Source organism: Ochlerotatus camptorhynchus, unplaced genomic scaffold (genome assembly GCF_037179485.1).
Source record: "Ochlerotatus camptorhynchus isolate MF236.1 unplaced genomic scaffold, CSIRO-AGI_Acam_v1.1 ptg000550l, whole genome shotgun sequence".
NCBI classification, from domain to species: domain Eukaryota; kingdom Metazoa; phylum Arthropoda; class Insecta; order Diptera; family Culicidae; genus Ochlerotatus; species Ochlerotatus camptorhynchus.
Window position 1 is genome coordinate 4,506,230 of NW_027041033.1, and position 26,992 is coordinate 4,533,221.

The following is a 26,992-nucleotide window of genomic DNA, read 5'->3' on the forward strand; positions in this document are numbered from 1 at the left end:
CCAACCACGGCCAATTCCAGTGTTGGCGCCGCTCCCGCTCAACCAACAGTTGGCTGCTGCCCAGTCGGCTGCCGCTGCAGTACCCAGTCAAGCCTCCGGCCCATCGACGGATCCCCCTGCTCCGGGATTGGCCGGTACAACCGGTGAAGCTACAGACGATTCTCCACTGTCAACGGATGAGATCGTCACACTGTTGGCCCAGGCCATCATCATCAAGCGCACCTGCGCAACAAGAACACAACAGCTCCAAGCTATCATCTCCTTCGTCGCTAATTATGGACCGTGAACCCATAAAGATCGCCAACTGGAACGCTCGCTCCGTAGGGGCGAAAAACATTGAGCTTGCAGACTTCCTCCGCAAGCACGACATCGACGTGGGCCTTCTCACCGAGACCCACCTCAAGACCGGTGACAGCTTCTGGCTGCCCGACCACAGCATTGTCCGGCTTGATCGCACCAGCTCCAGGGGGGGCGGTGTCGCGGTCATCATCAAGAAAGGCATCAAGTACTGCACCCTACCCCACTACCGCACTTCCATCATCGAGGCCGTCGGCGTTGAGGTGGAAACATCGACCGGAAACGTCCGGTTCATCGTTGTCTACTGCCCCCGGCAATGTACCGTTAGCAATGGTACAGCACAGCAGTTCAAGAACGACCTTGCCATCATAACCCGCACCAATGCCCGCTTCGTAATCGGAGGGGACCTGAACGCCCGGCACGAGGCCTGGCGGAACTACCAGCAGAACCAAAACGGCCGCCTGCTATTCGACCATTCCCAGCATGGTCTCTATTCCGTCTGGTTTCCGGACGAACCAACCTTCACATCACCGGCGGGCAACCCATCGACGCTGGACCTGTTCTTGGCAAACACCAGATTAGCCAAGCCGGTTGCCGTCAACGACCTGAGTTCGGACCACCAACCGGTGCTGACCGAGCTGGGCTACAACGTGGCCCCTGCACCGTGCCAGCGGAAGGACTACCATCGAGTCAACTGGGTCCAGTTTCGACGCGTGGTCGACCGCCACATCGACGACAACCCACCACTCGACACAGTGGAGGACATCGACCGGGCTCTGGAGGGTCTCCATCAAGCCATATCCGTGGCTGACGAAGAGTGCGTTCGACGAGTTCCTGTGAGGGGTAAGTTTCAAGCAATTGATTCCCACACCAAACTCTTGATTCGGCTCAGAAATGTTCGTAGACGCCAGTTTCAGCGGACTGGGGATCTGCAGCGTAAATACGAAATGGTCGATCTGAATCGGCAGATCGCTTCCAGAATGGTCTCAATCCGGAACGAGAGTTTCGGGCGGCTCGTTCAGAACCTGGACGACCGTTCCAGACCATTCTGGAAGGTTGCCAAGGTGCTGAAGTCTCACCCCAAGCCCATTCCACCACTTAGAGTCAATGACGAACGGCTTATCACCAACGAAGAGAAGGCCAATGCAATTGGGGAGCACATTGCCCAATCGCATTTGCTTGGCTCTACAATCCCAAGTCCACTCGAGAACCAGGTTGTGCAGTGCGTCCAGACGTTAGATACCTCCCCTTGTGCCGTCCCTCCAGAAGAACGGATTACAGAGGAACAAATTTGCTCAGCGCTGAAATATAGTAAAAACATGAAGGCTCCCGGGTTTGACGGAATATTCAACCTAGCGTTGAAAAATCTCAGCCCGAGGGTCCACTCGCTGTTGGCTGCCATCCTCAACAGATGCTTGGAGCTGCACTACTTTCCAAGCATCTGGAAGGTGGCAAAAATCATCCCGATCCGCAAACCTGGGAAAGACCCTTCACTACCGTCAAGCTACAGACCGATTAGCCTGCTCTCAGCGCTGAGCAAGCTGTTCGAAAAATTGATCCTCAGCCGACTAAACAAGTTTGTGGAGGAACATGACATTCTTCTTCCGGAACAGTTCGGGTTCCGCAAGGGGCATTCCACCAATCATCAGCTAGTGCGGGTGATGAATAACATCCGAAGTAACAAAGCTGTATCCAAGTCCACAGCCATGGCCTTGTTAGACGTCGAAAAGGCGTTTGACAATGTCTGGCACGACGGACTTATATACAAGCTTTGTAACTCCAACTTTCCACCATACCTTGTGAAAATCACCCGTAACTATCTCCAGCAAAGGTCGTTCAGGGTGTCGTTGAATAGTTCCCTTTCGGGACAATTTCCGATCCCAGCAGGTGTTCCGCAAGGGAGTCTGCTGGGACCACTGCTTTACAGCATCTACACGTCGGACATCTCTCCTCTAGGAGACGGTTGCGTGTTCTTTCTGTTTGCAGATGACACCGCGATAGCCGTCAAGGGTAGGATGCCTCGTGAAATTACGAACAAGCTCCAACGATGCCTTGACACCTTTACTGATTATGCCACCACGTGGAAAATCATAATCAACGCCTCGAAAACCCAAGCAATCATGTTCCTTCACAGACAATCGCCAAAACTTAAACCGTCTCCCTCCTGTACCGTAATAATGGATGGTACAAGGGTCGAGTGGTCCACTGATGTTACTTATCTCGGGATGTTGTTCGATGAGAAGCTCCTGTTCCGCTCGCACATAGAGAAAACCCTAGTTAAGTGCTCCGCCTTGGTTAGGTGTTTGTATCCGCTCATTTGCCGCAGATCCCGCCTCTCAAGGCAAAACAAACTGGCTGTTTACAAACAGATCATAGCCCCCGCGATCTTATATGCCGCCCGGTGTGGGAATCGTGCGCTCAGACCCACAGGAACAAAATCCAGGTTGCACAGAATAGAGTGTTGAGGATGATCCTAGATCGTCCATTCGACACAAGAATAGCAGACCTCCATCAAGAGGCAGAAATTCCCAAAGTAGATTCCAAAATTGATGATATGACAACTAAATTTATTCAAAAATGCAATCTTTCTGAACATGCTTTAATAAGCAATTTGTACATAGTAGGTTAAGTGTATATAGTAGAGTAGGTTAGTTTTAAGCTGTAAATAGTAGTATTAAGTAGTTTCTCTTCAAATTCTAAAAACAAAACAAACCAATCCCACCAAGGTGGTCGACCGTGTACTAAGTCTAGGACTAATCCTGTAAAACAAATTTTAAATTTTGCCCATACCTAAAGATGAAGAAAGCAATTAAATCACTTAGTAAAAATTTATATGGTAATCGTCCAAGTTAAACTAAAATAAAGATCATTTAAACTAAAAAACAAAAAAAAACTTTGTCAGTCTTTCTTGCATCCTGAAGAATAAAGCAACCACAACAAGTAAAAAGGCTTCTCGCAGTATTATTTCAAGAAGAAACGTCTTCCAGTTTGCTTGCTCCTGCTGTTGATTGGTTTCGTCTGCTTGCTGTTTGAAGTTCCGGTCGTCAGCGTCCTGCTCTGACATGGTCCTACTAGTTGTCTGCTGTGTGTTTCCACATTATCACTTTTCCAAAAGAGTTTATTTCATCGGAGTTCTTTTCAGAACTTCCGATATCGTGTGGTAAGTGGCTTCACCAGCAGAACTAGTGCCCACTCCGTTCCGGGAGCAGCAATCCGTTCCATCGCTTGTCGTTGACAGTGGGTCAACGAAGCATAGTTCGTGTTCATCGTTGGCAGTGGCCAACAATCAGTCTGTCCGTCGATCTCGTTGGCAGTGAGCCAACAAGAAAAATCGTGTTCGTTCGTGTCTGTTGGCTGTGCCCAACAGAGAGTATCGAACGGAAACGACCACAGGTTGAACATGTCGATCCAATCAATACCCATTACGTTGAGATCTGGTGATGACGTTACGAAACACTGACCACGCTTGACCATGTCATTGAGGACTGCTTCACAATGGAATTCTCCGATGAGAGCGAGTGGTTCACCAGATGCGTTGGAGGCTTCGATTGATGATGGAGTTAGCTTTGGTCGTCTCAGTTGCTGCCAAGTTTTCTTGGAAATCACCGTGATATCACTTGCAGAATCCAGTTGTAGCGAAGTCATGACACCGTTGATGTTGATGGTCACATATTTGCGTTTTCGGTTACTGTTTGCGATGTGCTTCACGAATATTCCCTTGGCTTGAGATCTGGGACTGGCCTTCTTCTGGAACTGCTTCTTCTCTCGAGGTTGAGTTGAAGAGTCGCTTGAAGACTTCTTGATGCAGCTACAGTAGCCTTCTTTATGACCGATGCAGTTACATGCAGAGATGATCAGAAAATGGACAGTCACGGACGTAGTGCATTTGACCACACTGCCAGCATGGAGTACGAGGAGTGGACTTGCTTTCCGTTTTCAGTGGACGATGCTGGTTTCCGGGTTTCTTCTCCGAAATGCTATGGACCGAATTCTTCGAACTTGATGGATGTTCGTTCATCGTAGTGTCCGACTTGATGTTGACGAGCCGCTGGAACTCGGCGATCAGAGTTTGAATTGTCACCGGAGCATCAGCCGTTTCACCTTCAATCCGGGATAGAAGCCTTGCTCGAATGTCCGCGTAGCGTGGTGCTTTGAGACCACAGACAAAAATCAAGCACTTGAAGTGATCAATCTTCAAATTCTGGAACTCGAACTCTTCACATGCCCTGTTGACTTTTCCGCCATAGGTGATTATGTCGTCGGCCTCGGACTTGAGTAGCTGCATGTACTGGTAGCGTTTGTGGAATACGGAGGTCTGTCTGCCGAAGATCTTTGTGAGTGTGTTGACGGTATCGGTAAACGTGACGTCCTTTGGTAGTTTAGGTACTTGGAGGCGAACCAGCCCCAGGCTGAAAGCCTCCCTAATAAAGATAAATAATAATAGTTTAGAAAGGATGTAGTTGACGTAGCGACTGTGAGAGGACGTGTCCAACTTCCGGAGCAGAAGCCTAACTTTTGCTGCGTCGTCCAGACTTCGTGCGTCACTTTCAAACAAATCCGAGTAACGGGCAAACCATTTTTCGAATGTGGTGCCGTTCTCCGGATCGAAGCAGAACTCGCTGATGTTCGTCGACAGGGATTCCAAAACTTGCTCTGGGTTCGTTGCTTGTGGAACGGCCAACCGGTGGAGAAGCTGCAAAATCGCTGCTTGGAGTTCTTCGTTTGTCGCCGCCATCCTTTCTCGGTTCGATTCAGGAATTTCTTGAACTTGTGAGCTTCCAGAAAAATCCTCGTCGCCAACTGAAGTGTTCTTCTCAAAGAATAAAGAAAGTTTGAGTGCTTCTAACTATACGTTTATTCAGGTTGACATCTACACTTCGAATGACTAATTTTTCCATCTCGGTCGCAGCTGTAGGTTGCTGCGATTACTTGAATGGAACATCGTGATTACTTGGATGGAACAGTAACATTTTTCACTCGCCTTGTCGAAGGCCAGAGGAGGTTCAGCCGGACCGGACGAGGTGAGCTACCCTCTCATTCGAAATCTTCCCATGGGTGAACAGGCCAAATTCCTGGAGCTTCTGAATCAAGAATGGACTCAAGATTCCTTCCCGGATCAATGGAGGCACAGTCTCACCATCCCGATCCCCAAACCAAACTCTGTGGGACACGAAGTCGACAAGTACCGGCCGATTTCTCTAACATGCTGCGCATCGAAGATAATGGAGAGGATGGTGAACAGGAGACTACTCAGTTTCCTGGAAGAAGGGAATCTTCTAGACCACCGCCAACACGCATTCAGACCGGGCACGGGACCAACACCTACTTCGGATCCCCAAGCGAGCCTTTAAAAACCTTCACGCAGAACTGGTCACTCTCGACCTATCCAAAGCCTACAACCGGGCATGGATGCCGGGAGTACTTGACCAGCTGAAGAATTGGGGTCTACGATGTCAAAAACGGATGCAAACAGCGTATCAACCTGCTCAAAACTCTAGCGGGACGACATCCAAATGCCAATCGAAGATCCCGACTGAATGTGGCGAAAGCCATCATCAACTCACGCCTAACCTACGGAATCGAAGCTACGTTCTTTGCCAAGCCCGGATTGATCGAAAAGCTAGCGCCGGTCTATCATCCATCTCTCCGAATCTGTACGGGTCTTGCATCGAAGGAGGACTACTCCCCTTTGATCGCTTCATCTCCAAAACTATTTGCCAACGAGCCATCGGACTTTACCAGCAGACATCAGGAGACGACGAGGAAGATTCCCTCCTCACGGAGGCGAACAATTCACTCAGGGAAGCATTCAACCCGACTGTTCCCCCAATATCCAAGGTTTACTAGGTCGGAACAAGTCGAAGATTCTGACCGACCACACAATCAAACACCAATTCAGAGACTCCATTTTCTCCGCGGAAGCCATTGCCGCCTTCATTGCAGCCACCATTCCCGACGACCGACCAATAGCCATCTTGACCGACTCCGCTAGTGTGGTAGCCGCACTGGAATCCGATACTAGCAAACACCCTTGGATCCAGGCGATACAGGAACACGCGCCAAACAACACAGTATTTGTGTGGATACCGGGACACTGCGGGGTCCATGGTAACGCAAAAGTGGAGCAACTAGCCAACTCAGGTCGTTGCATGGCCAAGTACACACGAATTGTACCTGGTCTGGACCTCAAAGAATGGGTATCAAAAATCACCGACGAAGGTTGGGCTCGCGATTGGGCCTGCCATCAGAAGAATTAAAAGAGACATCTCCAGGTGGGGGGACAAACATCTACCACAACTACAAGGGAGACGGACCATTCCATAGGATCTGTGATCTATGCCGAATTCCACAAACGGTGGATCACATTATCTGCCACTGTCCGAAATACGAAACACCAAGAAACCGCTACGACTTCCCGAGCAGCATCCGCGATGCTCTCGGTAACGATCGTACCAGAAATACAGCCCTTCTAGCTTTCCTGCGGTAAGCTGGGCTGTTCGATCTAATCTGATCACCTAACTCACCATCACCACCATACCAGATCACACTCGGAACCTGAATCTCACAACTAATCACCCACATCAGCAACTATACAGACCAACGTAACGAAAACGGAATTCTCCACCGAAATGACAGTATTAAGGCAGACAATAAGCAACTAAGGGACCCCCTTTGGGGGCCCCACCCTCTTTTCGGAGGTTCCCTTCCAGGGTCACCAAATTAAAAACTCTGTTTCTGGGGCCCCACGCCCTTTTCGAGAATCCTCTATTGCGATCCAAACTATGTTGTTCGGCCCTCTGGAATTCCCCCCCCCCCCCCTCAAGTAGGGGAATCCCCATCTGGGATTCCCGGAGACGAACCAGCCCAAGGCTGAAAGTCTCTTTAGCACTCCGAATCCGGTGGGTAAAATACTTTACGTCGACTACGAAGCTTCCGAAAAACGAGTAACAGCAAGTTTGCCATTTCTTGATGAATTTCAAAAATTGTGGTACCTCTAGAATTTTTAGGCTCTGTAGATTATTTTAATTGCAGAAAGATTGAAAATAGGGTCGCCAACTTTTTTCAAAAGCGAAAAGAGTCGTTACACGTTTTGTTTTTAAAGGTGTGTTTATGGGTTTCGCAAGTGGCTTAAGATCCATAATTCAGATTAATGGGCACAAATGATCATAATTTGCCAAAATACAGTCATGGTTCCTATATATGGACCATGGAGATAACGGAACGGTCCTCGAAAGATCCGGAACATCCGTAAAAGTGGTCTATCCATAAACCTGATCCTAGAACTCCGCGGTTTTTTCGAAAACATTAGGAACTGTGATATAAGAAAGAATTGGGGTTCATGACATAAACATGGACGGGGATGGCCATGGGACCGTCTTCCGGAAGTTCTGGATCATCCGTAAAAGTGTTCAATCTATGAAACTGATCGTAGAGCTCCACGGTTTTTTCGAAAATACGTGGAACTGTAATATAAGAAAGAATTTGGGGTCGTGACAAACATGGACCCTGATAGCCATGAGACTGTCCTCTGAAAGGCCATGGGACCGTGATGCATGGACGATACTTAATATTTTGAAAGGTTTTGTAACGGAATTCTGAGGCATATTCCAAAAGAATGTTAATGGAAATTGTGTAGAAAAAATCAGGGGATTGCAAGAACGAATCAGTATTGGAAAATAGATATAGAGAAAATTCTAAGAGTTTTCTCAATCATAAGAACATTTTATATTAGAATCCCATGATTATTCTTGTAAAATCTTGACCCTGAGATTGCGGGGATGAATCAAAAAAAAAAATCTATAGAAAACAAACTTTTAAGCAGTGGCGTCGGCGTAATCTCACTTGTTAACTGTTCAACAACTTTGAAAACGTTATTTAGGGTCATATTTACATTCAAATCAGTTTCAAAGGGCACAGCGTGATTTGTATCCATTTGAACTAATATGGTTTTGTTTGTTTACGTTTTGAGAGTTGTTGAACGAGTAGATTGAGGTTAGGGCGACGCCTTTGCTTTCAAGGGAAACCTGTCGAGAGTTCCGTCGAAATTAAAAAAGGAATTCAGACATAGGCACACACACTCGAATTCACCTCGCTTGGTCCACCTGCTAACGTCAAGATCCATCTTGATAGCACTCCCATTGAATGGTCGAGTGAAGTAGTCTACCTTGGTCTCACCCTCGGCGTTGCCAGAATGTTTTAAAGCTTATCGGTATCAAAGGTTTTAAAAATCGGTATTTTCTATTTTAATTAATTTTATATTTTTGCCGTTTTTGAAAGCGAAAATTTTAACGTTTGGACTATGACCGGAAAGTTCCGGAAGAAAACTCCGGGGAATGCTTGAATTAGCTTCTGGAGAAAGCTGAAAACAACATCCAGAGAAAGAAGAAAGAAGCTCTCCTGGAGGAAATTTGAGGAAAGTTCTGAGAGAAGTCGGGAAAACATCCCCGGAACTTCCAAGACATAAATTGAGAAACTTCTGGCGAAAATTTAAAGAAACTTTCAGAAAAAAAATCGGATTTCACATTCAAAGAAAAACAGAAAAGTTTTGTAAATCGGAAATAAATTCCAGAAGTAGCCATTTCCAGGGGAAGCCAGAAGAAACTAGGAAAAACCTTCAAAAAAAAAAGTTAAAAAAAACCAACTGGACAAAAGTCCAGAAGTAGACGAATGAAATTTCTGGGAGAAGTTTAACTGGAGAAGACGGAAGAAACTTCTTGGAGAAGACGGAAGAAACTTCCTGGAGACGCTGGCAGAAACTTTCTAAGGTAGATTGGAGAAAAATTCTGGAGAAAGGCGGAAGCCAGAGCGCTTACGGAACAGTCGAAAGAAACAAGGACATAATTCCGGAAGAAAGAGCTCTTGGGGGATGTTCTAATGATCCAGAAAATTTTCCAAATTGTTATAAAACATCCCTGAAGACCCCGGAATGCCCCTGAAGTTTTTGGAACATTCCTGAAATGTACTTAGGAATATTCCATATTTCCTCGGGATGTTTTGGAGTACTCTGATCATCTTTGAAATACTTGGAACTTCCCTGATTATAATGAGACTACCGGAATATCTCTAATCAACTAGGAAGGTCTCTAGACTTTCTTGTAGATTACGAAATTTCTTGAGCGCTCTCACAATTTTCTTGAATTTATTGAAACATCAGCATTGAACTTCCCGATTTTTCTAATTTTTAAAAGTGATCGACACTGCCATTAATAAGCACGAAACTTCCTATAAAATGTTCTCACAATGTGCCAACGTTTCTTAAATTTGCATGAGCCCCTCGGAACATTGCTGAAGGTTTCGGGAATTGCCTGAGTTTCTCAGAACTCCTTTAAAATTTACGATTTCCTTGAAATTTCTGATCTGATCTGATTGTCCTGATGTTCTCGGAGCATCCTAAAGTTCTCTTAATTCTCCTGAAACTAATGGAACAGTTCTGAAAACCATTACATTTTCTAGAAGTTCTTTGGACTTGTGAAGTATCCAAAATATTTATGATGTTTCCTTAAGTTCACGGGTGTTCGCTGGACCGGGTTTTAGAATTTTAACATCGATTCACGGAATCTGAAAAACGGCGAGGAAATTGAAACATTAATCGAAAGAGTATCCATACGACATTTTTGAAGATGATATTTTTTTTAGAATTTTAAAGACTCAAAAAATTTGAGATATTCAAAAAGATACAAGTCTCACACAATAATTTTCTCCGAATTTCTTAGCACGGGCAGGCAATAATCATTTTGATTATTTAAAAAAAAATTGGTATGAATCGGTATAACACCTCAAAAATCGGTATTCTAAGGAACCTTATCTGTATATCGGTATCTAGTTCGGAAATCGGTATAAATACCGATTAATCGGTATATCTGGCAACGCTGCCGTCGATAGAAAATTGCTATTCCGATCCCATGTGGACAAGACATCCACCAAGTGTCACATCTTGATCAGGTCGCTCTACCCTCTGATACACAGGAAGTCCACCCTGTCCCTTAAAAACAAGCTTTCTGTCCACAAGAAGATCATTCTGCCGGCTATTGAGTATGGTATGCAAATCTGGAAGAGTTGTGCTAAGTGCCACCACCTAAAGCTTCAGAGGATCCAAAACAAGATCCTCAGAATGACCGTGAACTCGTAACTCTGAGATTCACCACCTGGCCGGTCTTCAAACACTCGAGGAGCGAAAGAGTTCCACGCTGGAAAGGTTCAGAGTCGCCTGTCGTTCGTGATTGCAACCTAGCTTAAGTAGTTAGGTAGGTTCCTGTGCTCAAGTAGGTAGGTTATCAGATTTTTAAATTCAAACCAAAACAATCCCATGTAAATTAGCGCTAAACGCAATCATCACATTTGAATAACCAATTAACTAGAACAAAGATGAAGAGCCAAAGGCTAATCAATTGAAATGTTAAACCAAATGTTGAAACATAAAAAACCAGAAAATGAACGTAAATTTTACTACTACTGAGTTAAGCATCTCCAACTATGTAAATCGTTAACTTCACGCATGAAGCAATAAAAAAACATGATTAGTTTAAGTACAAAGTTTCATGCAAATCGGAGAAGGTCCAGTCTGAAATAAATTTTCATTTGCTATTTGGCCTGGAACTGCTGAATAGTGTTTAAAATATTGAAGACCTTTTGAAGGCTATGCACCGCCTTTAATTTCGAGTCATCCATCGGTTCTTGTTCCCATATCACCACAACACCAAATAGATTTATGACATTTCTGATAACATAATACTGGCTCCAAAACCATTCGACAATCGAACCTACACACCCGATAAAGGCCTACATTCTTCCAAATAAAGAATGCCAAAGACCTATCAATCAACTTCGGGAATCCATAGACGAACATTCTAAATTGACAACGAACATTGCCGCCACCCATACATAACAACTACTCACCGAAGTCAATCACATGCATCGAATCAATCTAAAACGTATAAAAAAAAAAAAAAAATACGGCTGCACACGAAAAACCGATTCCGACGAAGCCTCCAAGTGAGAGCTCTCTATACCTACTGCTATAGGCTATGCTGTTAGCTCGTCGAAAAATAGGTCAACCACGGATGGCAGTCAGTGGCCTGGGCCGAAGCGTGCATAACTGCAGTAAAATGGAAAACAAAAAAAAAGTTCGGCACCAATCGACTGCTAAATCGACGTGTGCCTCAACGGATTTCGGGGTAGCAGCAGCGGTGGCCCAACCTCCCGGTTCGTCTACAGCGGCCAGCAGCGCGGGGGTAATTGTTATAATAGCACAGTTGAAGTCAGGTAAAAGGTCACCTGCTACAGCAGCTTCTATCTATCTGATGGAGCCATAGATGCACACACACACGCGTGCCATATTAGTGTTAGTAGCCGTTGAGGAGAACCTTGTATTGCTGCTATCCGGAGGAAACCGTCGTCGATCGTCGTCGTTGTCTTCGGAATTTAGGGCGTGAGATATAATTATTGCACCTTGTGTCGTGCGTTGTTATTTTTTTTTTGACTGTTGCAATCAACTCGACAGAGGCTCAGATCTGAGATGAAACGGATGGCGAAAAGAATGGCAGCTAATTTTAACAAGCACAAGTGGAAGAGAAGATTTTGGGTGCCCTCTGCTGGTGTATATTATGAAACGGGTGACCACTGTGAACGATCAAACAGAGATGCTCCTCCGAGGTGTTGTTGTTATTGTTAATAGCTTACTGCTGATTGACTGGCTGACTGTGTGGTTGATGTAGCAGCAATGTAGTGCTTCTTCCTTTTCTTCGACTTGTTCATGATGATTTGACCACCGACTGAGGTTGATGGTTTACTGCGGCATAGTGACTTCATTAGCTCGCTAAAGATGTGATGATAGCAGCAGGGGAACACCATGAGGACGATGATATATGGCGCGCGCATTGGGAAATGTTTTGGATAGAAAGGGAGAATGAGGTCGATGGCATTGCCAAAGTTTGGTCTTCGGCCTAGTGCGACTCAGGGGCCTAGGGATATTACAGACACTCATGTAATAGATGTGCGGATGTCAGCTCAATGTATCCAAACGAATTGACTAGGAAATAGTAGGACGTCGATCGTAACACATTTTTTAACTAGTTCGTTTATTTACTCGACTCAGTCGTGTGTGACACTTTGCGGAGCCAAAAATCAGTAATGCTTGAATTTACGTTTTAAACAGCAGTAGTTATAGGTTAGTATTGGATACCAATTACTCGAGGCGGGCTCGAGGTTAATGGGTAACAGTTTCGATTGGAAGGAGTTAGGTAGGAAACTGGTTTCTGAAGCTTCCTTCAGAACTCTCGGACGGTTGACCAAATCCTGGCTGGACAGGGACAAGTAGCACAGAAACAGAAGAATAATAAGACTGGGACACAATGGCTGGAAATTGTTTGGTGATTACCTCACACCCAGCAGGCCTGGGTTCAATCCCAGTCCGCGCCGCCGCACGGAGGGGTATTTGTTCTACGCTAGCTGGTCAAAAGTCGATTTCTCAAATAAGCCAAAAAAGATTCTGAATGCATGCATTGTATACTTCAGAGATAGGGTAACAATGCCTTGTACTCATTATTTCTTTTTTCTAAACTGACCGCGTTGTGGCAACAGTTCAAACTTGCCTGTTGTTGAATCGTGTTGGTTTGTTAGAAAAAATCGTTCCGCAGTGCCATTGTTTTCGTGTCTTTACTTGTTGTTGGGATAATCACATTAATTTGCAAAAAATGGATAGTGATCAAGCAGTTATTGAAATATGTACTCCACATGACATCAATTGATTTCACTTAGTTTTGACTTCGTAGAAGCAGTTTATGAAAATCTTGTCTTCAAGTGCTGTTTAAACTATAAAATAAAAGTATCGTGATAAAAAAGTTGACTTATCCTGTAATATCCCGTTTATGAGACATTATATGTACACATGTATAGAAGATTATAGCAAAAAATCAGCTGCGATTATTTGCGATCTTTCGAGAAATTGGAAAATGGAGAGGACGTGTCCATATACAGGGTGCGTGACGAATTTTTGCAGTAAATGACATATTTGAAGAAATTACACCAGTTAGCTATTCTACCAATGAATGTTATGTGATTTATTTTCTTTCGCAAAATATGGAAGTTGTAACTAATTTTATTCAAAAAAAAAATCGCCTTCCCTTTCGACGACTGTAGCTAGACGCTTCCGGAAACTGCCATATGCACGTTTGACAATGTTTTAATCCATAGATGTCATCACTACCTTGATTTTAGCTTTTAGGGACTTAAGTGTGGTGTTAGGGGTTCTATTGGTATTTCGTTCGACGATGCCCCGTACAAAATAATCCAACGGATTGATATCGGGACTGCTTGGGGGCCAAATTTCTTTCTCCCAGAATTCCGAAATATTTTCCGCAAGCCATTTCTGTGTTTTATTAGCAGTATGAGCAGGTTCTCCGTTTTATCACTTTCCCAGGCCTTTTTTTATATTATACACTGTTCTTTCAGACACATTTATCCACCGAATTATTTCTATTACGCTTACTCCGGTGCGCAACAAAGCGACAGCGGCTGACCGATTGCTCTTTTGTTTCGACATCTTTACGTTTAATCAACACTGTTTGTTTACATCTTACACCTAACAGTATGAGCAATTCAGTGCTGCCAAATATATCTAAATCATGATCCGCAAGCATAAGAAATTACTATTTGAAATTTACTGCAAAAATTCGTCACGCACCCTACCCTGTAGGTGAATTTATCAAAAAAAAAGTACATAAATGCAGTTATTGACATTTTCACCTCGCTACTGTCGCCCAATCCGCATTAGGTTTATCAAAGAATCATCTGAGGTAATTAATGAAGAGATCAGATATATTAAAAATGCAATTAATTCGCAACGGTCAACAAAAGTTACATTAAATGGCAAGCAGTTCACTATTAGACATACTTTTATGCTCACTATGGTTGATGGGAAAGAGTGCAATGCAGTAGCTGAAACGACATCAACGATGAAATGTTATGTATGTGGCGCAAATTAACGCAAATTAACACAGATTCTCTTAAATTCGGATTATCCATTTTTCATGCCAGGATTCGTATTTTCGAGACAATTTTACATCTTTCTTACAAGTTGCCGATCAAAAAATGGCGGTTAACTGGCAATGAAAAGCAAATCGTCAAAGAAAGAAAAGAACACATTCAAGAAAACTTCAGAAAGAAATTTTGACTCCTTGTGGATTTTCCAAAACCAGGCTTTGGAAATTCGGATGGCAACACTAGTCTAAGTTGCTGATCTGGAAACCGCTGCTCAAATAACAGGTTTGATTTTAATTTGATCTACCAGCTTAAAGTTATACTTGAGACACTAGCTAGTGGTTTTAAAATTGACACGGAAAGTTTGAAACATTTACTCAAGAAACAGCGGAGACATACGTTCGACTGTATCCATGGTATCCGATGACTCCAATTCTGCATAAAATTTTAATCCACAGTTATAGAACATGCACTGCTACCAATAGGACAGTTTTCAGAAGAAGCTACACGCTTAAATATTTTCGCCGAGATTCCAACAGCCGAGTAATTCTGCAATTTATTTTACTGAGATTCAGTAAAACAATTGCCGAGACTCACCTAACAAATAACATTTTGCAGAGATGTCAGCTAACAAACAGATATTTTGCAGAGATATCAGCAAAAGTAAATGCCGAGGTAATCGGCTTTTGGAGATTTTACCGAGCTAAATTTAGTGTGTATTCAACGTGGATGTACTGAATAGACTGCTGCTTAGTTCTGATCCTGAAATCACAGGTAAACAACATAATGATTATCATACGTGAAAGTAAATAAATATTTTTTTAGGATTAATAAAAATCCCGCGAAAAAAGTCAAGCGTTTTGACGACAGAAACATTGCAAATGTTACTCTCAGAGGACTTCATGCAAGAAAGCGAAGATCGGCTGGAAAAATCAGAGATGGAAGAAACATATAAAACAGACGTTTCTAATGAACAGGAAAATGTCTTCTCAAATTCGGAATGAGTTTAATTCCATTTATTTTTTTACTTGTTTTGTTTTTGTTTTTGAATTGTTGAATATGTTGTTGCTGTGTAATACTCGGTGTAATATAATTATTTTCTTAAGGTGAAAGTTGATCGAATCCAAAAATGACCGCTATTTTGTTTATTTTGCCTTACCGCTTTGAATTTTTGGCGCCTCGAATCTTAGAAACTACAAAGTTTCCGTTCATGAAATTGTAATGACATGTATGCTACAGTGCAGCAAAAGATTTATTATAATGTGACACACGAAATCCTTTTAGTTTCTGAGATCTGTGCCGCCAAAAATTCGAAGTGGCAAGGCAAAATAAACAAAATAGCGGTCATTTGTGGATTCCATCAACTTTCACCTTAAATCTCAAATCTAAATATAAATATCTTGTTCTTTGTTAGCTGAACTTATTTTACAATGACTAATTGTAAAACGTCCAAGAAATCTTCAATATTTTATTATCTTATAATTTTTTACACCTGCAGCAAAAAAAAAATAGCATCATAGGTGGATTTTCATGTAAATTAGCCAACTTTTATGTAATTTTGTTTCGTTATATTCAATTCAGCTAATATTGTTATGCAGAACCAATCTATGGTGAATTTTGCGTGTTCGAAAAATAATTTAATATAAGGATCTTGAATTATTTCGATTATCAAAAACGCTATTGTTTTAAACACTTATAACCATATCGCCAATTTATACAGGAGTTTCAAAAAGTTTGGCCTTTTGTTCACGGAAAATTCAGCATATTTGTGGTTCTGTATCAAAATTTCAGCTCAATTGATCATAACAGAACAAAGTTACAACATGTCAAATTTTGCAAGTTAGTAAACAAAGTTCGGCCTTTCGTGCTTTTTTATTGACCGCAGGTGTAAGTATATTTTTATATTTTTTATTTAAAGTATTATTAGTTTCCAACATTTCATCCTCTGACGGTAACTAAATCCGAAGAATACTTAACGACTTACAAATTTTCAACAACAACAAACCCTCCCCCTCCAAAACATGACTCCGCCCTTTTTTGACCAAACAATTTTATTATCCTTGAATAATAAGATGTATATGACAAGGGGTTAAATATGTTTGGCCAGCTAGAATTAATAAATACCCCACTGTGCGCCGGGATGTTCTGTGGCATAACATCTCTGATCACGATTTGTTTTCCGTCAATCTTGTTTTCCGTGCTGAGCACCAATGCTACCGACGCCAGGGAGGCAGCTCCCACACCTGGACCCTACCTATCGACCCATCAACTCATGAACCGGGGACCAACGGCTTTACTTCCCTTCTGAAGGAAGGCGTGATCAGAGATGTTATGCCTCAGAACATCCCGGCGGCACCGACTGTGATTGAACCCAGGCCTGCTGGCAAATGGGGTAACTTGCAACACTTTTCCGCTTTAAAGCTTTACAACTTGAAATAATTCAACTTACGAACAAATGTAAACAGTTTTATAAAGTATGTAGAATACAACGTGGTACTCATTTTATGGAAACTTGGTTTTCCTCAATCAGGAGGGACGAAAAATATACTTAAAACTTACAACATACTCTCTGGTTTACAGTTTGGTGTCGATCGCTTCAACTACATTAATCTATTGTTTCATAATCTGATCATATAATAAGTAACTAATGCAAGGGGCCATTACCAAATGTAAGCATTGAAGAAAGGAGGCGGGTTTCAGATTTTCTTATGTACAAATGGAGGTAATTTCACAATAACAAAATCTTACGATGGGACGAGGGAGGGGTTGAAAATGTCCTACAAACGTTACATAATTTTTGAATATTAGGGGGTATACAGAAAAATTGTGTTTGTTTCGTTACAAGGCCCAACAAGCTGCATAGTTTTTTAGGTCCATGACATTTATAGCTCCTCGCGAATCCCACGTGTCCAGAAAAAGGCAACGTGTTGTGATTGTGATATCGGCAATCATCAGAAATCATTTGGTCATGAGAAAAATTGGTGAAGATATGACGTTTTGTTATCGTTGTTCTTGTGTTTTTGTTACTTTTATCGGTAACGGTGGCTGTTCGGTGTAGGATCTTAGTAATCTGGACAAATCAAAGGATTATCGTTTGGAGGAAATGTACCTGGTACTCGCCGGGCTGGTTGCTAGGTATTTGTTATCACAACGATGACGATTCAGTGACCCACTCTTGAAGTACGTAATATGATTTTTTTTTTGCGGAACCCGGAGTCGTTTGATATACTTAAATACTAGAACCCGGAGTGCAGATGACGAGACCAATTCATCGAATGTCTCGGAGGAGATTATGGGAGCTGCAGGAGTCAGGATGAATCCAACCGTGGTCGAATGATTAGGGTTGTGTTTACTGAAGTTGAAGAGGTCTAGACCCCGATACTCTTATTTTAGTAAAGCCCTCATTGATCGATGGTAGTATACCAATAGTTATAGAACCTATCAGAAATGCAGGATGGATTCTGTAATGGAAGGTTGAGCGGAAGATTGTTAAATCTGAGCCAGTAAGAAACCTGAGATATAGAACCTGCCTGTAAAGCAGGATGATTTCTACAACGGAAGGTTAAACGTAACATGGCTAAAGCCTAGCCAGTGAAAAAAAAACCTTTGTGGATGACCCCATTATATTAGAGTCTTGTTTGTTTATACATTCACCCCAGTATTATGGGTCACTCACAATTATGGGCCACTGCCATTTGATTAACACGCAGAACTGACTGACCCATAATATTGACTAGCTGGCCCATAATACTGGAGTGACTGTATAGCGAAGTCTAGGCCAGGGATGATTCTTCGCGATAAAATATATATAATCATCCGTTATAAATGTCATTTTATAGGTTACCAACCTCGTTCCTCCGTTCTTTGAAGAGGCCGAGGATTCCACGGCGCTCCGTTGGGAAAATTGGAGAGAGCATTTCGGTGCTTATTTAGCGTGGAAAGAGGTAGAAGACCACGAAGAAAAATACAATTCTTTGATGCTATTCGGAGGATCGGATGTCCGGAAGATAATCTCCAAGATACAAGCCGACGATGAACATATTCTTGGAAACCGGTACAACGTGGCGATGCAGCTCCATGACGAATACTTCGTTCCTCGGGTTTCGGAGACATACGAAAGGCAGAAGTTTCGTCAGATGACACCCGGTCCGAATGAGAAACTTGATACATTTGTTGTTCGTTGTACATGGTTGTAGACCAAATAATTGCTACTACAAAAGACGTGCAGCTTCGACGGAAATGGTTGGGAAAGGATTACACTTTAAACTAGGTTTTAGAAATAGGCCGCATCCACGAGTCAGTTGACTTTCATGGGAAACTGTCGGAAAACCCAATCCAGACACTGATAAAACCAAAACCGAACTAGGTGAAGGAACCCATCTATAAAATCAACGCTGTGTCCGGTGCGACAGTCGTCACGAATCAAGCGATCCTTCATGTCCAGCAAAATCCGAAAAATGTCGAAGCTGTAGACAAATCGGACATTTTGCACGTTGCTGTTTCCTGAAGAGGAAGCAATCAAAGCCGGTGGTATATCAACAATAGGCGAAGAAATGGTTCGTTCGAGAAGTTCACGAAGCTACTGCTGAAAACGGAAACAACAAAGGATGATGCAGTTTTCGACTTATTTCATCTTGGTCGAAAACGTACCGTCAGAATCGAAGTCGGTGGTGTGCCTTTGATGTTCATAATCGACACCGGCGCAGACGAAGATATCTTAAGAGAAGATGACTGGCACATCCTTAAACAGGTTGGATGCAAGGCCTATGTAGTCAAGAAAGGAAGCTGGAACATTTTCAACAGCTACGCATCAAACAAACCGCTCACAGTTTTGGGAGAAGTCGAGACCGAAGTGAAGTTCTGCAACAAGTCCTTTAATACGAAGTTCTACGTGATCCTTGGTGGTAAATGTTCACTCCTCTCGGGAAATACGGAAATTAAATTCGTACATTGTTGGCAACGCAGCATTTCCGTGCATAAATTTTATTTCTTTAGGGTAGAGAACTACTTCGGCATAATCGCCCATTTTAGGCCTATCGAGCAGACAACTTTAAATAAATCCATGATTCCAGAGTTAACAAGTCAATTATGCGTTTGGTACTATACTTTATTCAATAAGCTACCGAACGAAGTCAATGAGAACGCGTGATATGAAGGTTTGCACCCATTATTCCCAAAAACAAAAGAAGCGCTGAGACCGAATCATGTTTTATCTGCATCCGATAGGCCGAAGTGAATTCATTGGCGTTTCAATGCGTTAGGCTGAGTTTAGAATCCGTAGGCCGAGTTTGGCGTCAAGAAGCAGCGTTAGACTTTTAACAATATCTCAACAATTTGTGTCTCTTTATCAAATCTTACGGTACGTACAGAAAGGTAAATAAATTTGGAAGCCATCAGTAATAATAACATTCCGTTTGGTGCTAAACTACGCTAGATTAATAAAGACTAAGTGCAGGTTGTGCTTAATAGGCCGGTAATGGGGTTGTTAACCCTAATAATGGAACATTCAAAACATATGTGTAGAATAAAACAAACGTTTGAATTCATTAGGGATTGAAGAATGCATCTAAATTAATAAAACTGTTCCACCAGTTCGTCAAAGTTTACGTAGAATTCTATTTCCGCTTGAAGAGCTCACTTTAAAAAAAATATTAAAGGAGCTTGAAAATCAAGATATGAAGACCAAAAAGATGATGATGATGAAGATATATCAAGACCAATGCTTGTGAAACGAAAAAGCTCTGATGAAGTTCGCATTATTGTTGATTAACGTGAGGCGAACAAATCTGTAATTCGAGAAATTTATCCTCTACCAACGCTTGAGCAGATGACGAAAAAGCTAGGTGGGAACAACCTATTCACAAAACTAGATATCAAGTAAGCTTTCCATCAAATTGTCTTGAAACAAGAATGTCGATACATCACCACTTTCATTTCTCCAGTCGGACTGATGAGATACAAGCGATTAATGTTTTGTCTCTCAGCAGCTCCGGAACTATTTCTAAAAGTAATGGACATGATATTTGCTGACTTTCCATGGTTTATTGTGTTCATTGGCGATATTTTGATCCCTGCAAAAGATAACGAAGAGCTTCTTGCTAGAACTACATTGGTTTATGAGCACTAGACTGATGCAAAATTTGACTTTCGCTCCACAGCGCTTAAATGGTTTCAAATTGGGTCCTGATTAGCCTCCCAAAGTTACAACTCATTTGGTCAGAAACAGACTTCGCACAAACCATTTGAAGTTTGCATGTAAATTACTATGGGAAATCTCAACTTTTTGTTCATTACCTTCTAGTCTTTTTCCATATTGAGGTGCGAAACAGTTCGATAGCCATTCTTATAGAAAATTTTCTCAGCTACAACTTTGATGAAGATGGTTTCTATGTAAAACGAGACAAGAAAAAGTTATTAATTATAAATATCCTTTGAAATTGATTTTAATGTAAACATGACCCTAAATAACATTTTCAAAGTTGTTGAACAGGTAAAAAGTGAGGTTACGCGACGCCACTGGTTCCAATTGGTCTCCACTTTTTCCCCTTTTCTTGAACTCAATTCTAAGAGAGCAAGCAGAAACTCCACAGAATCTGGTCCTATAAATTGTTGAGATGATCCAAGCCTAGCTAGTGTGTCAGCTTTCTCATTCCCTTGAATTCTGCAGTAACCAGGAATCCAAAATACGTTCACTTGGTTTTGGCAGGTCAATTTTTGGAGTGATATTGCAGATTCCCATACAAGTTTAGAATTACATGTTGCTGATTTCAAAGCATTTAGTGCTGCTTGGCTATCAGACATAATGCAGATATTCGAATGTCTATAATTTCTACCCATGCAAATTTGAGAACCTTTAAGAATTGCTTGCACTTCTGTTTGGAACACGGTAGGCCAGTAGCCCATAGATATTGAGATATTTATTCCTGGACCTGTTACATCATATGATAATAGGCAGCTCAGAAATTATTCCAAAGACCTTCATGTGGCTTAAGATTTCCATAAAGTCTCCATTCTTTCAAACGGTCCAACAATTCAAATCACATCTCCCAGATCATGATACCAGGTGACTCAGCATATATTGCAAAAACCTTCACGTGATCAGATATCTCCAAAAACTTTTCATGATATTTTTTTCAAGTCTTCAAGTTGATCAAGTATTATCCTAAATATCTTTAACTGACCACCAAAATCACGTCTTTCAGATATTAACTCACTAAACCAGATTCCCTAAGATATTTTCTCATATGATACTAAGCGATACACAGAAATTATTTCATAACCCTTCATGTGATCAGAGTTCTCCATAAAGCACTCAGGATAATTTTCCAAGACTTAAGGTTGTTTCGGTGCCATTCTGAAGATCCCAAACTGTCCAACAATTCAGAAAATGTCTCTCAGATGTTCTCTCTGGAAAATAGGTGATTGCTAATTTTTCCAAAGTACTTCACAAATGTCTGAATATTTTTTCAAGATCTGAAAATCTTCTGCTGTCCCAATCATACAAATCACGTCTCTCAGATATTCTTTTATGATACCAGGTTGCTCGAAAATTATTTCAAATGCTATAAGGTTCATAGCACATTTGAAAATTACGTATTTTTCAGTGAAAATCGTTTATAACTTTTCAACCAAAATGAGGTGGCAACTAAGTTGCTTTGGTAAAAATGTGCGTTAAATAAAAATTTAAAAAAGTATCTGGAACATATATGAAATGTCCAATTAAATTATTGAGGTCAACAGGACATGATCGGGATGATAAACGTCTAAAAACTCAAAGATAAGGCCAGGGTTATAAACCTTATTTTGCCAAAGCCGGGTACCTCAGCTAGTACTTAGAATTACGGTTTAGCGACTCTCAGGCAGTGCTGTAAATTCTCAAAAATGTTCAATTGATAAATTTTTGATGAAAATGAGAAAAGCAGCTATCCTCTAACAAAGGAGACCTCCTTCGAATGGGTGATGTTGCTTAGTCATTTGACGAAGGCAAGGATCATTCCCATTCGAGAAACGCTTGATATCACTCAATTGAGTGTAACCCTGGGTCGACATTCCGGTGAAAAAGCTAAGCCAACCCGACACCAATCTGACTTCTATTAAACTCCAACCCGATGTTGACTCGACATAAACCTTAAAATTGACCCGACAACAACACGACATTGGGTCGATATAGATCTTAAATTTGCCTTACATTGATCCGACATCGGGTCGAGTTGTCTGTTCGGGACCATTTTGCTCGGTTTCTTCCATACTCCACTGTCGTATATCAAATGATAGGGAGTGACTCAATTGACAGTGACGATGAGCTTCGAATGAGAAAGGGGCTCTTCAAAATGTGGTCATGTGAGAATTCGTTTTCACAAAATTGATTGAACGGTTGTATTGGTTCATCTTCAATCAAATGATATGAAAATTAACAGCACTGCAGCTCAGCTAGTAGCGACCGTTTTTACTTACTGAGCAGAAGGTCGTGGGTTAGAACCCAAGCACCTAACACTATTGAGCGTAATGAAATTCGGTTAAAAGGACGGGTACGTAAAAGAAGTAATATTTAAGTTTTAGGAAAGACGTGTTGATTGGAAATCCATATCAAATTTTCCCAAGAGCAATTTTTACCGTCGTCGGTGAGAGGTCGTCGCCAGGATCGAAACATAGTGTAACACTAAATTGAACGGAAATTTGATCGTAATTGTTTTGTGATATAAGGAGCTTGGTGGCCTAGTCACGACCGATTTTGCTTACTAAGCAGAAGACCGTGGGTTCAAACCCAAGCTCATTCGCGCTATTAAATCGTTAGGATATCTTCTCAACATATCGTTTACCAAAACGAATCCTGCTGCAATCCCAACCCTTTCATCGAACATCCCAGTGATTTCTCGTGGAATTGCTGAAAATTTCTCGGCTTTATTGACCTGCGTTCGGGCGCGGCCGGTGCTGGTAATGCCTAGTTTGAGATCACCAGTATTTACACATTGAGGATGAATACTAGTCCCAAGCATCATCTATTGGTTCTCTGTGTTATTGCCGCTGATCTGGCAATAACAGAGTAGCATCCGCGGGCAGTCAATCATGCTCATGCTCAAGATATTGTTTGTCAGCACATAAGGATTTAATCTGTAATAATTCAGTTTGACAAACCTTACGATTTTATCCGATTTAATTTGTACTAGGTATTATACGACTCAAATCTGTATAATCGTATAATTATATCAAACACCTGAATCCCCTATTCGGAGCAATCGCAACCATCAGGTGCCATCGATGATCAATCTGTTACCAACCACCCAGCTCCGTCAGCTTGTGGCTTGTAGCAACGAATGCAACGTCTTGATTTGTATCGAAGAAACAATAAAAAGAATAATAAAATTGCCACCCCCTTTAGATATGCTTCACTTGATTGATTGGAATCGCGCGTTCCCTGTATGTGCAAGTAAGGTGAACTTACATCCGCTTATATCGCCATTCTGCGTGTCAGCTCTAGGTACCTGCATCATCGACGGCTGCTCTGCGCTTTTTGTTCATCATCTTTCGATCCGAACCAAGATTGACTTGGTAATTTCGTTTCCTTGAAGTATAATTTCGCTTTGTTTGCGTTAATAATGAAAGGTTACTTAGCTCCGAATGGGAAAACATTAGGAGTTTCCAGCAAATTCATTCGATCGGTGATATTTGACCGAGCTTCCGGCTCTGAAAGGGCCATCAAGGGAACGGCCAATGATAGAGATAATTACACACTGCTCACCGACCACCCCCCTTTCAGAAATGAGTGCTCCAACTTCCGAAACATGTACAAGGAAATTTCAACGCATGCGCTCAAAACTTCAAGACTATGCCCTACAATAATTGTATTCGATTTGACGTGCAAAAGCATCCTTCCTTTCCAACTATGTAGATATGCACCTACATATTTTGATTCCATATTGTCTCAGTCAAAACATACAACCGAGTGGGGTTTCCTTTTGGAGGAACTCATCGCCACCCCGTGTGAGTGACTCGCTGAGTTCCATCGCCGTTGACAGCTCGTAGATTCTGTCAGGAAAAAAAAAGAACGAACAAACCGAGTGATTCACACACCGAGTGCATAAAATGGTTCTATCGTTTCGGAAATCGGTGAAAATAACAGTGCAAAATGGGTTGAAGGTTGCAGCAGCGTAAATGTGTGATGTAAGACGGCAGCCGAAAAAATGTAAGTTTGTGATTTACGTCCAATTCCAACGGCGAAAAAGGTGACAGATTGTGATAGTGCTGGCGTAGTTCGCGATGCCTACCTTTAAGGCGTAGTAAGGCTCCGAATGCTGCACGGTTCCGATGGGTGTGCTTGTGTGTGAATGTGAGCATGATTAGATATAGCCATAGAGGGAAACGGAGTTTTAATGACTTTTGTTCAGCGGAAATAAATATGCCAACGAATTGAGCTTCAGAAAAATCGAAAAGGTTGCATGAGCGAAGCGATTAATCCCAGTTGAATGGTGGAAAATAAAAATACGCCCGTTCTATGATCATGAGCAGAATTTCTTCGCCGAGAAAAAGGGCTCGTTAAAATGGAATTTACGTTTCAGGATAAAACTCGCAACTTTGATAATACGATTTGTACACAAAAGCGAGAAATCGAAGAACCGCTGCTGGCTGGAGAAAATAGCAATATAATGGCAATAAAAAGGTCATGCGTGTGTGCATCATCGTGGCGCCGCCGTCGCCGGTTCAGCAGAGTCTTGTCACTCTGTCGTCGTCGTCGTCGTCGTCGTGGTTGCTGTTTGCTGCTGTCATTCGTTCCAAGTGGCCAACTTGAGGAAGGCAAGGCATTCAAGCGGACCAAATTTGGCATACCCTACCTACTGCTTATGGTCGGTCCGGCGGTCGGTCGGTTGGGTGTTTTGGGTCGGTTTGCTGTTGTGGTTGTGCGATGGTTGCGTTGATGGGGTAATGATGATTCATACATTGCTGCGATGGGGATTTGGAGGATGGGTGGGGGTTCAAACAAAATGTGAGGATTGTTTTTGGCTTTCAGACGTGATTCAGGCTTTATCTAAGGGGCTGTTCATTAACTACGTAGACAGATTTTTTTTGTATTATTGAACCCCCCCTCCCATTCCCCCCGCCGAGACAATTACCATTGTCGCCTTAAGCGCATTAAGAGCTGCTTGGCTGTCCGAGAATATACAGATCTTAGCAAACCTGTATTTCCTTATTAGACCGTTATTTACAAATTCAATGATTGCTTGAAATACTGTGGGACTATGTCCAATTGGTACAACTTTAGTGACTCCTGGGCCAGTATTTTCACCCATTTTCGACCCGGCGGTGTAAAATACAATAGATCCTGGACGTATATTTGGCCCACCAGATTCCCATATATGGCGGTTGCTCCTTGAGGGCAACCCTACACCGATCTTATAGTTAGTTGGGCATCTCCAAGATTAGCAGATATTTCTCGATCTGTGAGCATTGCCGTTATCCAATTAATAAGGCAGTTATCCAAGCCCTTTGCTTCCATAGCTGTACTTTCGAATGCACCTTCTCAATATCGAGAAAAGCGAATTCTAGATTTTATTAACTAGCGCTTATCGTAGCTTTACCTGATTGATATTGATTATATATACTGATATTGGAAATTGCTAAGAGGGGACCTCACTAAACTTTGATGAAATCGTCTAGATTTGTTTCCATTATCTTAAACAGAACAGATGAAAGGCTTACGGGTCTAAAGGCTTTTGGAGTCGTTTAATCTCTTCTTCCAGCTTTTGGAATGGAAACAACTTGAACCTTTCAACATGCTTTTGGTACGTAGCTCAGAGTAATACTGGCTTTATATAGTTCAGTGCGGAAGGGGCTGTTTTGGAGTTATATACTGATAGGCAAAATAAAGTGCCCACCTCATCATTTTTTGATTTTCTCTCATTTATTTGGTTCACATGAATTTAAATACACTACAGTCTTTTTTGATATCTTATTTTGTATATTCTTTTAAAGTTTCACTTATGCAATACTAAAAAAAAAGTTTTACCTAAAAAATCAATTTGTATTGAATTAAAAAAAAAAAAAAAACAGTTTTTGTACCACAGGCAAACAGACATAATACTCCGACGTTGTTCATCGAACAAGCATTCAACGGACAATTTAAAAGTATCGTAGTTGGTAGTACCGCCACCTATGGCGCGCATAGTCAATTCCCTTGCGTTTGAAGTTTACACACTACCGCCATCCGTTCAGCGTAGTGCCCACCACAGTGTACTCAACAGATGGCGGTAATGTTTTAGCGACGATGTTTTACAGTGAGAAATATTCAATGTGTTATGTCTGTTTGTCTGTGAAAATACTGTACTTCTCAACATTACCTGGAACATCTCCTCACAATTTCTTTATAATTATCTCTAGAATATCTTAAAATTATGTCCAAGCGATGATTTCTCGATGAACATTTCAAATGGTCCTATCTGCTTTGATCGATTCTCTTCATCGACTTTCTCTTTCGTTAATAACTTAGCTGCAAAACCTTTCCCTGTTGTATTTGACGTTTTGGACGCTAGATAAGAACCTCCTTCATCAAACTATGTGGTAGAATTAGCGCGAAATCTGTTTGCATAGCAGTGGTTATGAAAAGAGAAAGTCGATGAAGAGAATCGATCAAAGCAGATAGGACCATTTGAAATGTTCATCGAGATTTGACAATTACGCCATATTTTATATTTTAAATTTTTCGTTGTCTGAAATATGGAAAAGT

At 41.9% G+C, this 26,992-nt stretch overlaps 2 protein-coding genes across 2 annotated transcripts in view; one reads left to right on the plus strand and one right to left on the minus strand.

The window, feature by feature from the left end:
• Window positions 1-26,992, plus strand: part of LOC135713306 (uncharacterized) — a 170,906-nt gene that overhangs the window by 8,811 nt on the left and 135,103 nt on the right. The window lies entirely within an intron of this gene.
• Window positions 3,436-4,582, minus strand: LOC135713284 (uncharacterized protein K02A2.6-like). The gene is made up of 2 exons (XM_065236368.1): window positions 4,171-4,582; window positions 3,436-4,115 (listed from the first exon to the last, which is right to left on the minus strand). The coding sequence occupies exons 1-2, from the start codon at window positions 4,580-4,582 to the stop codon at window positions 3,436-3,438; spliced, it is 1,092 nt and encodes a 363-aa protein (XP_065092440.1).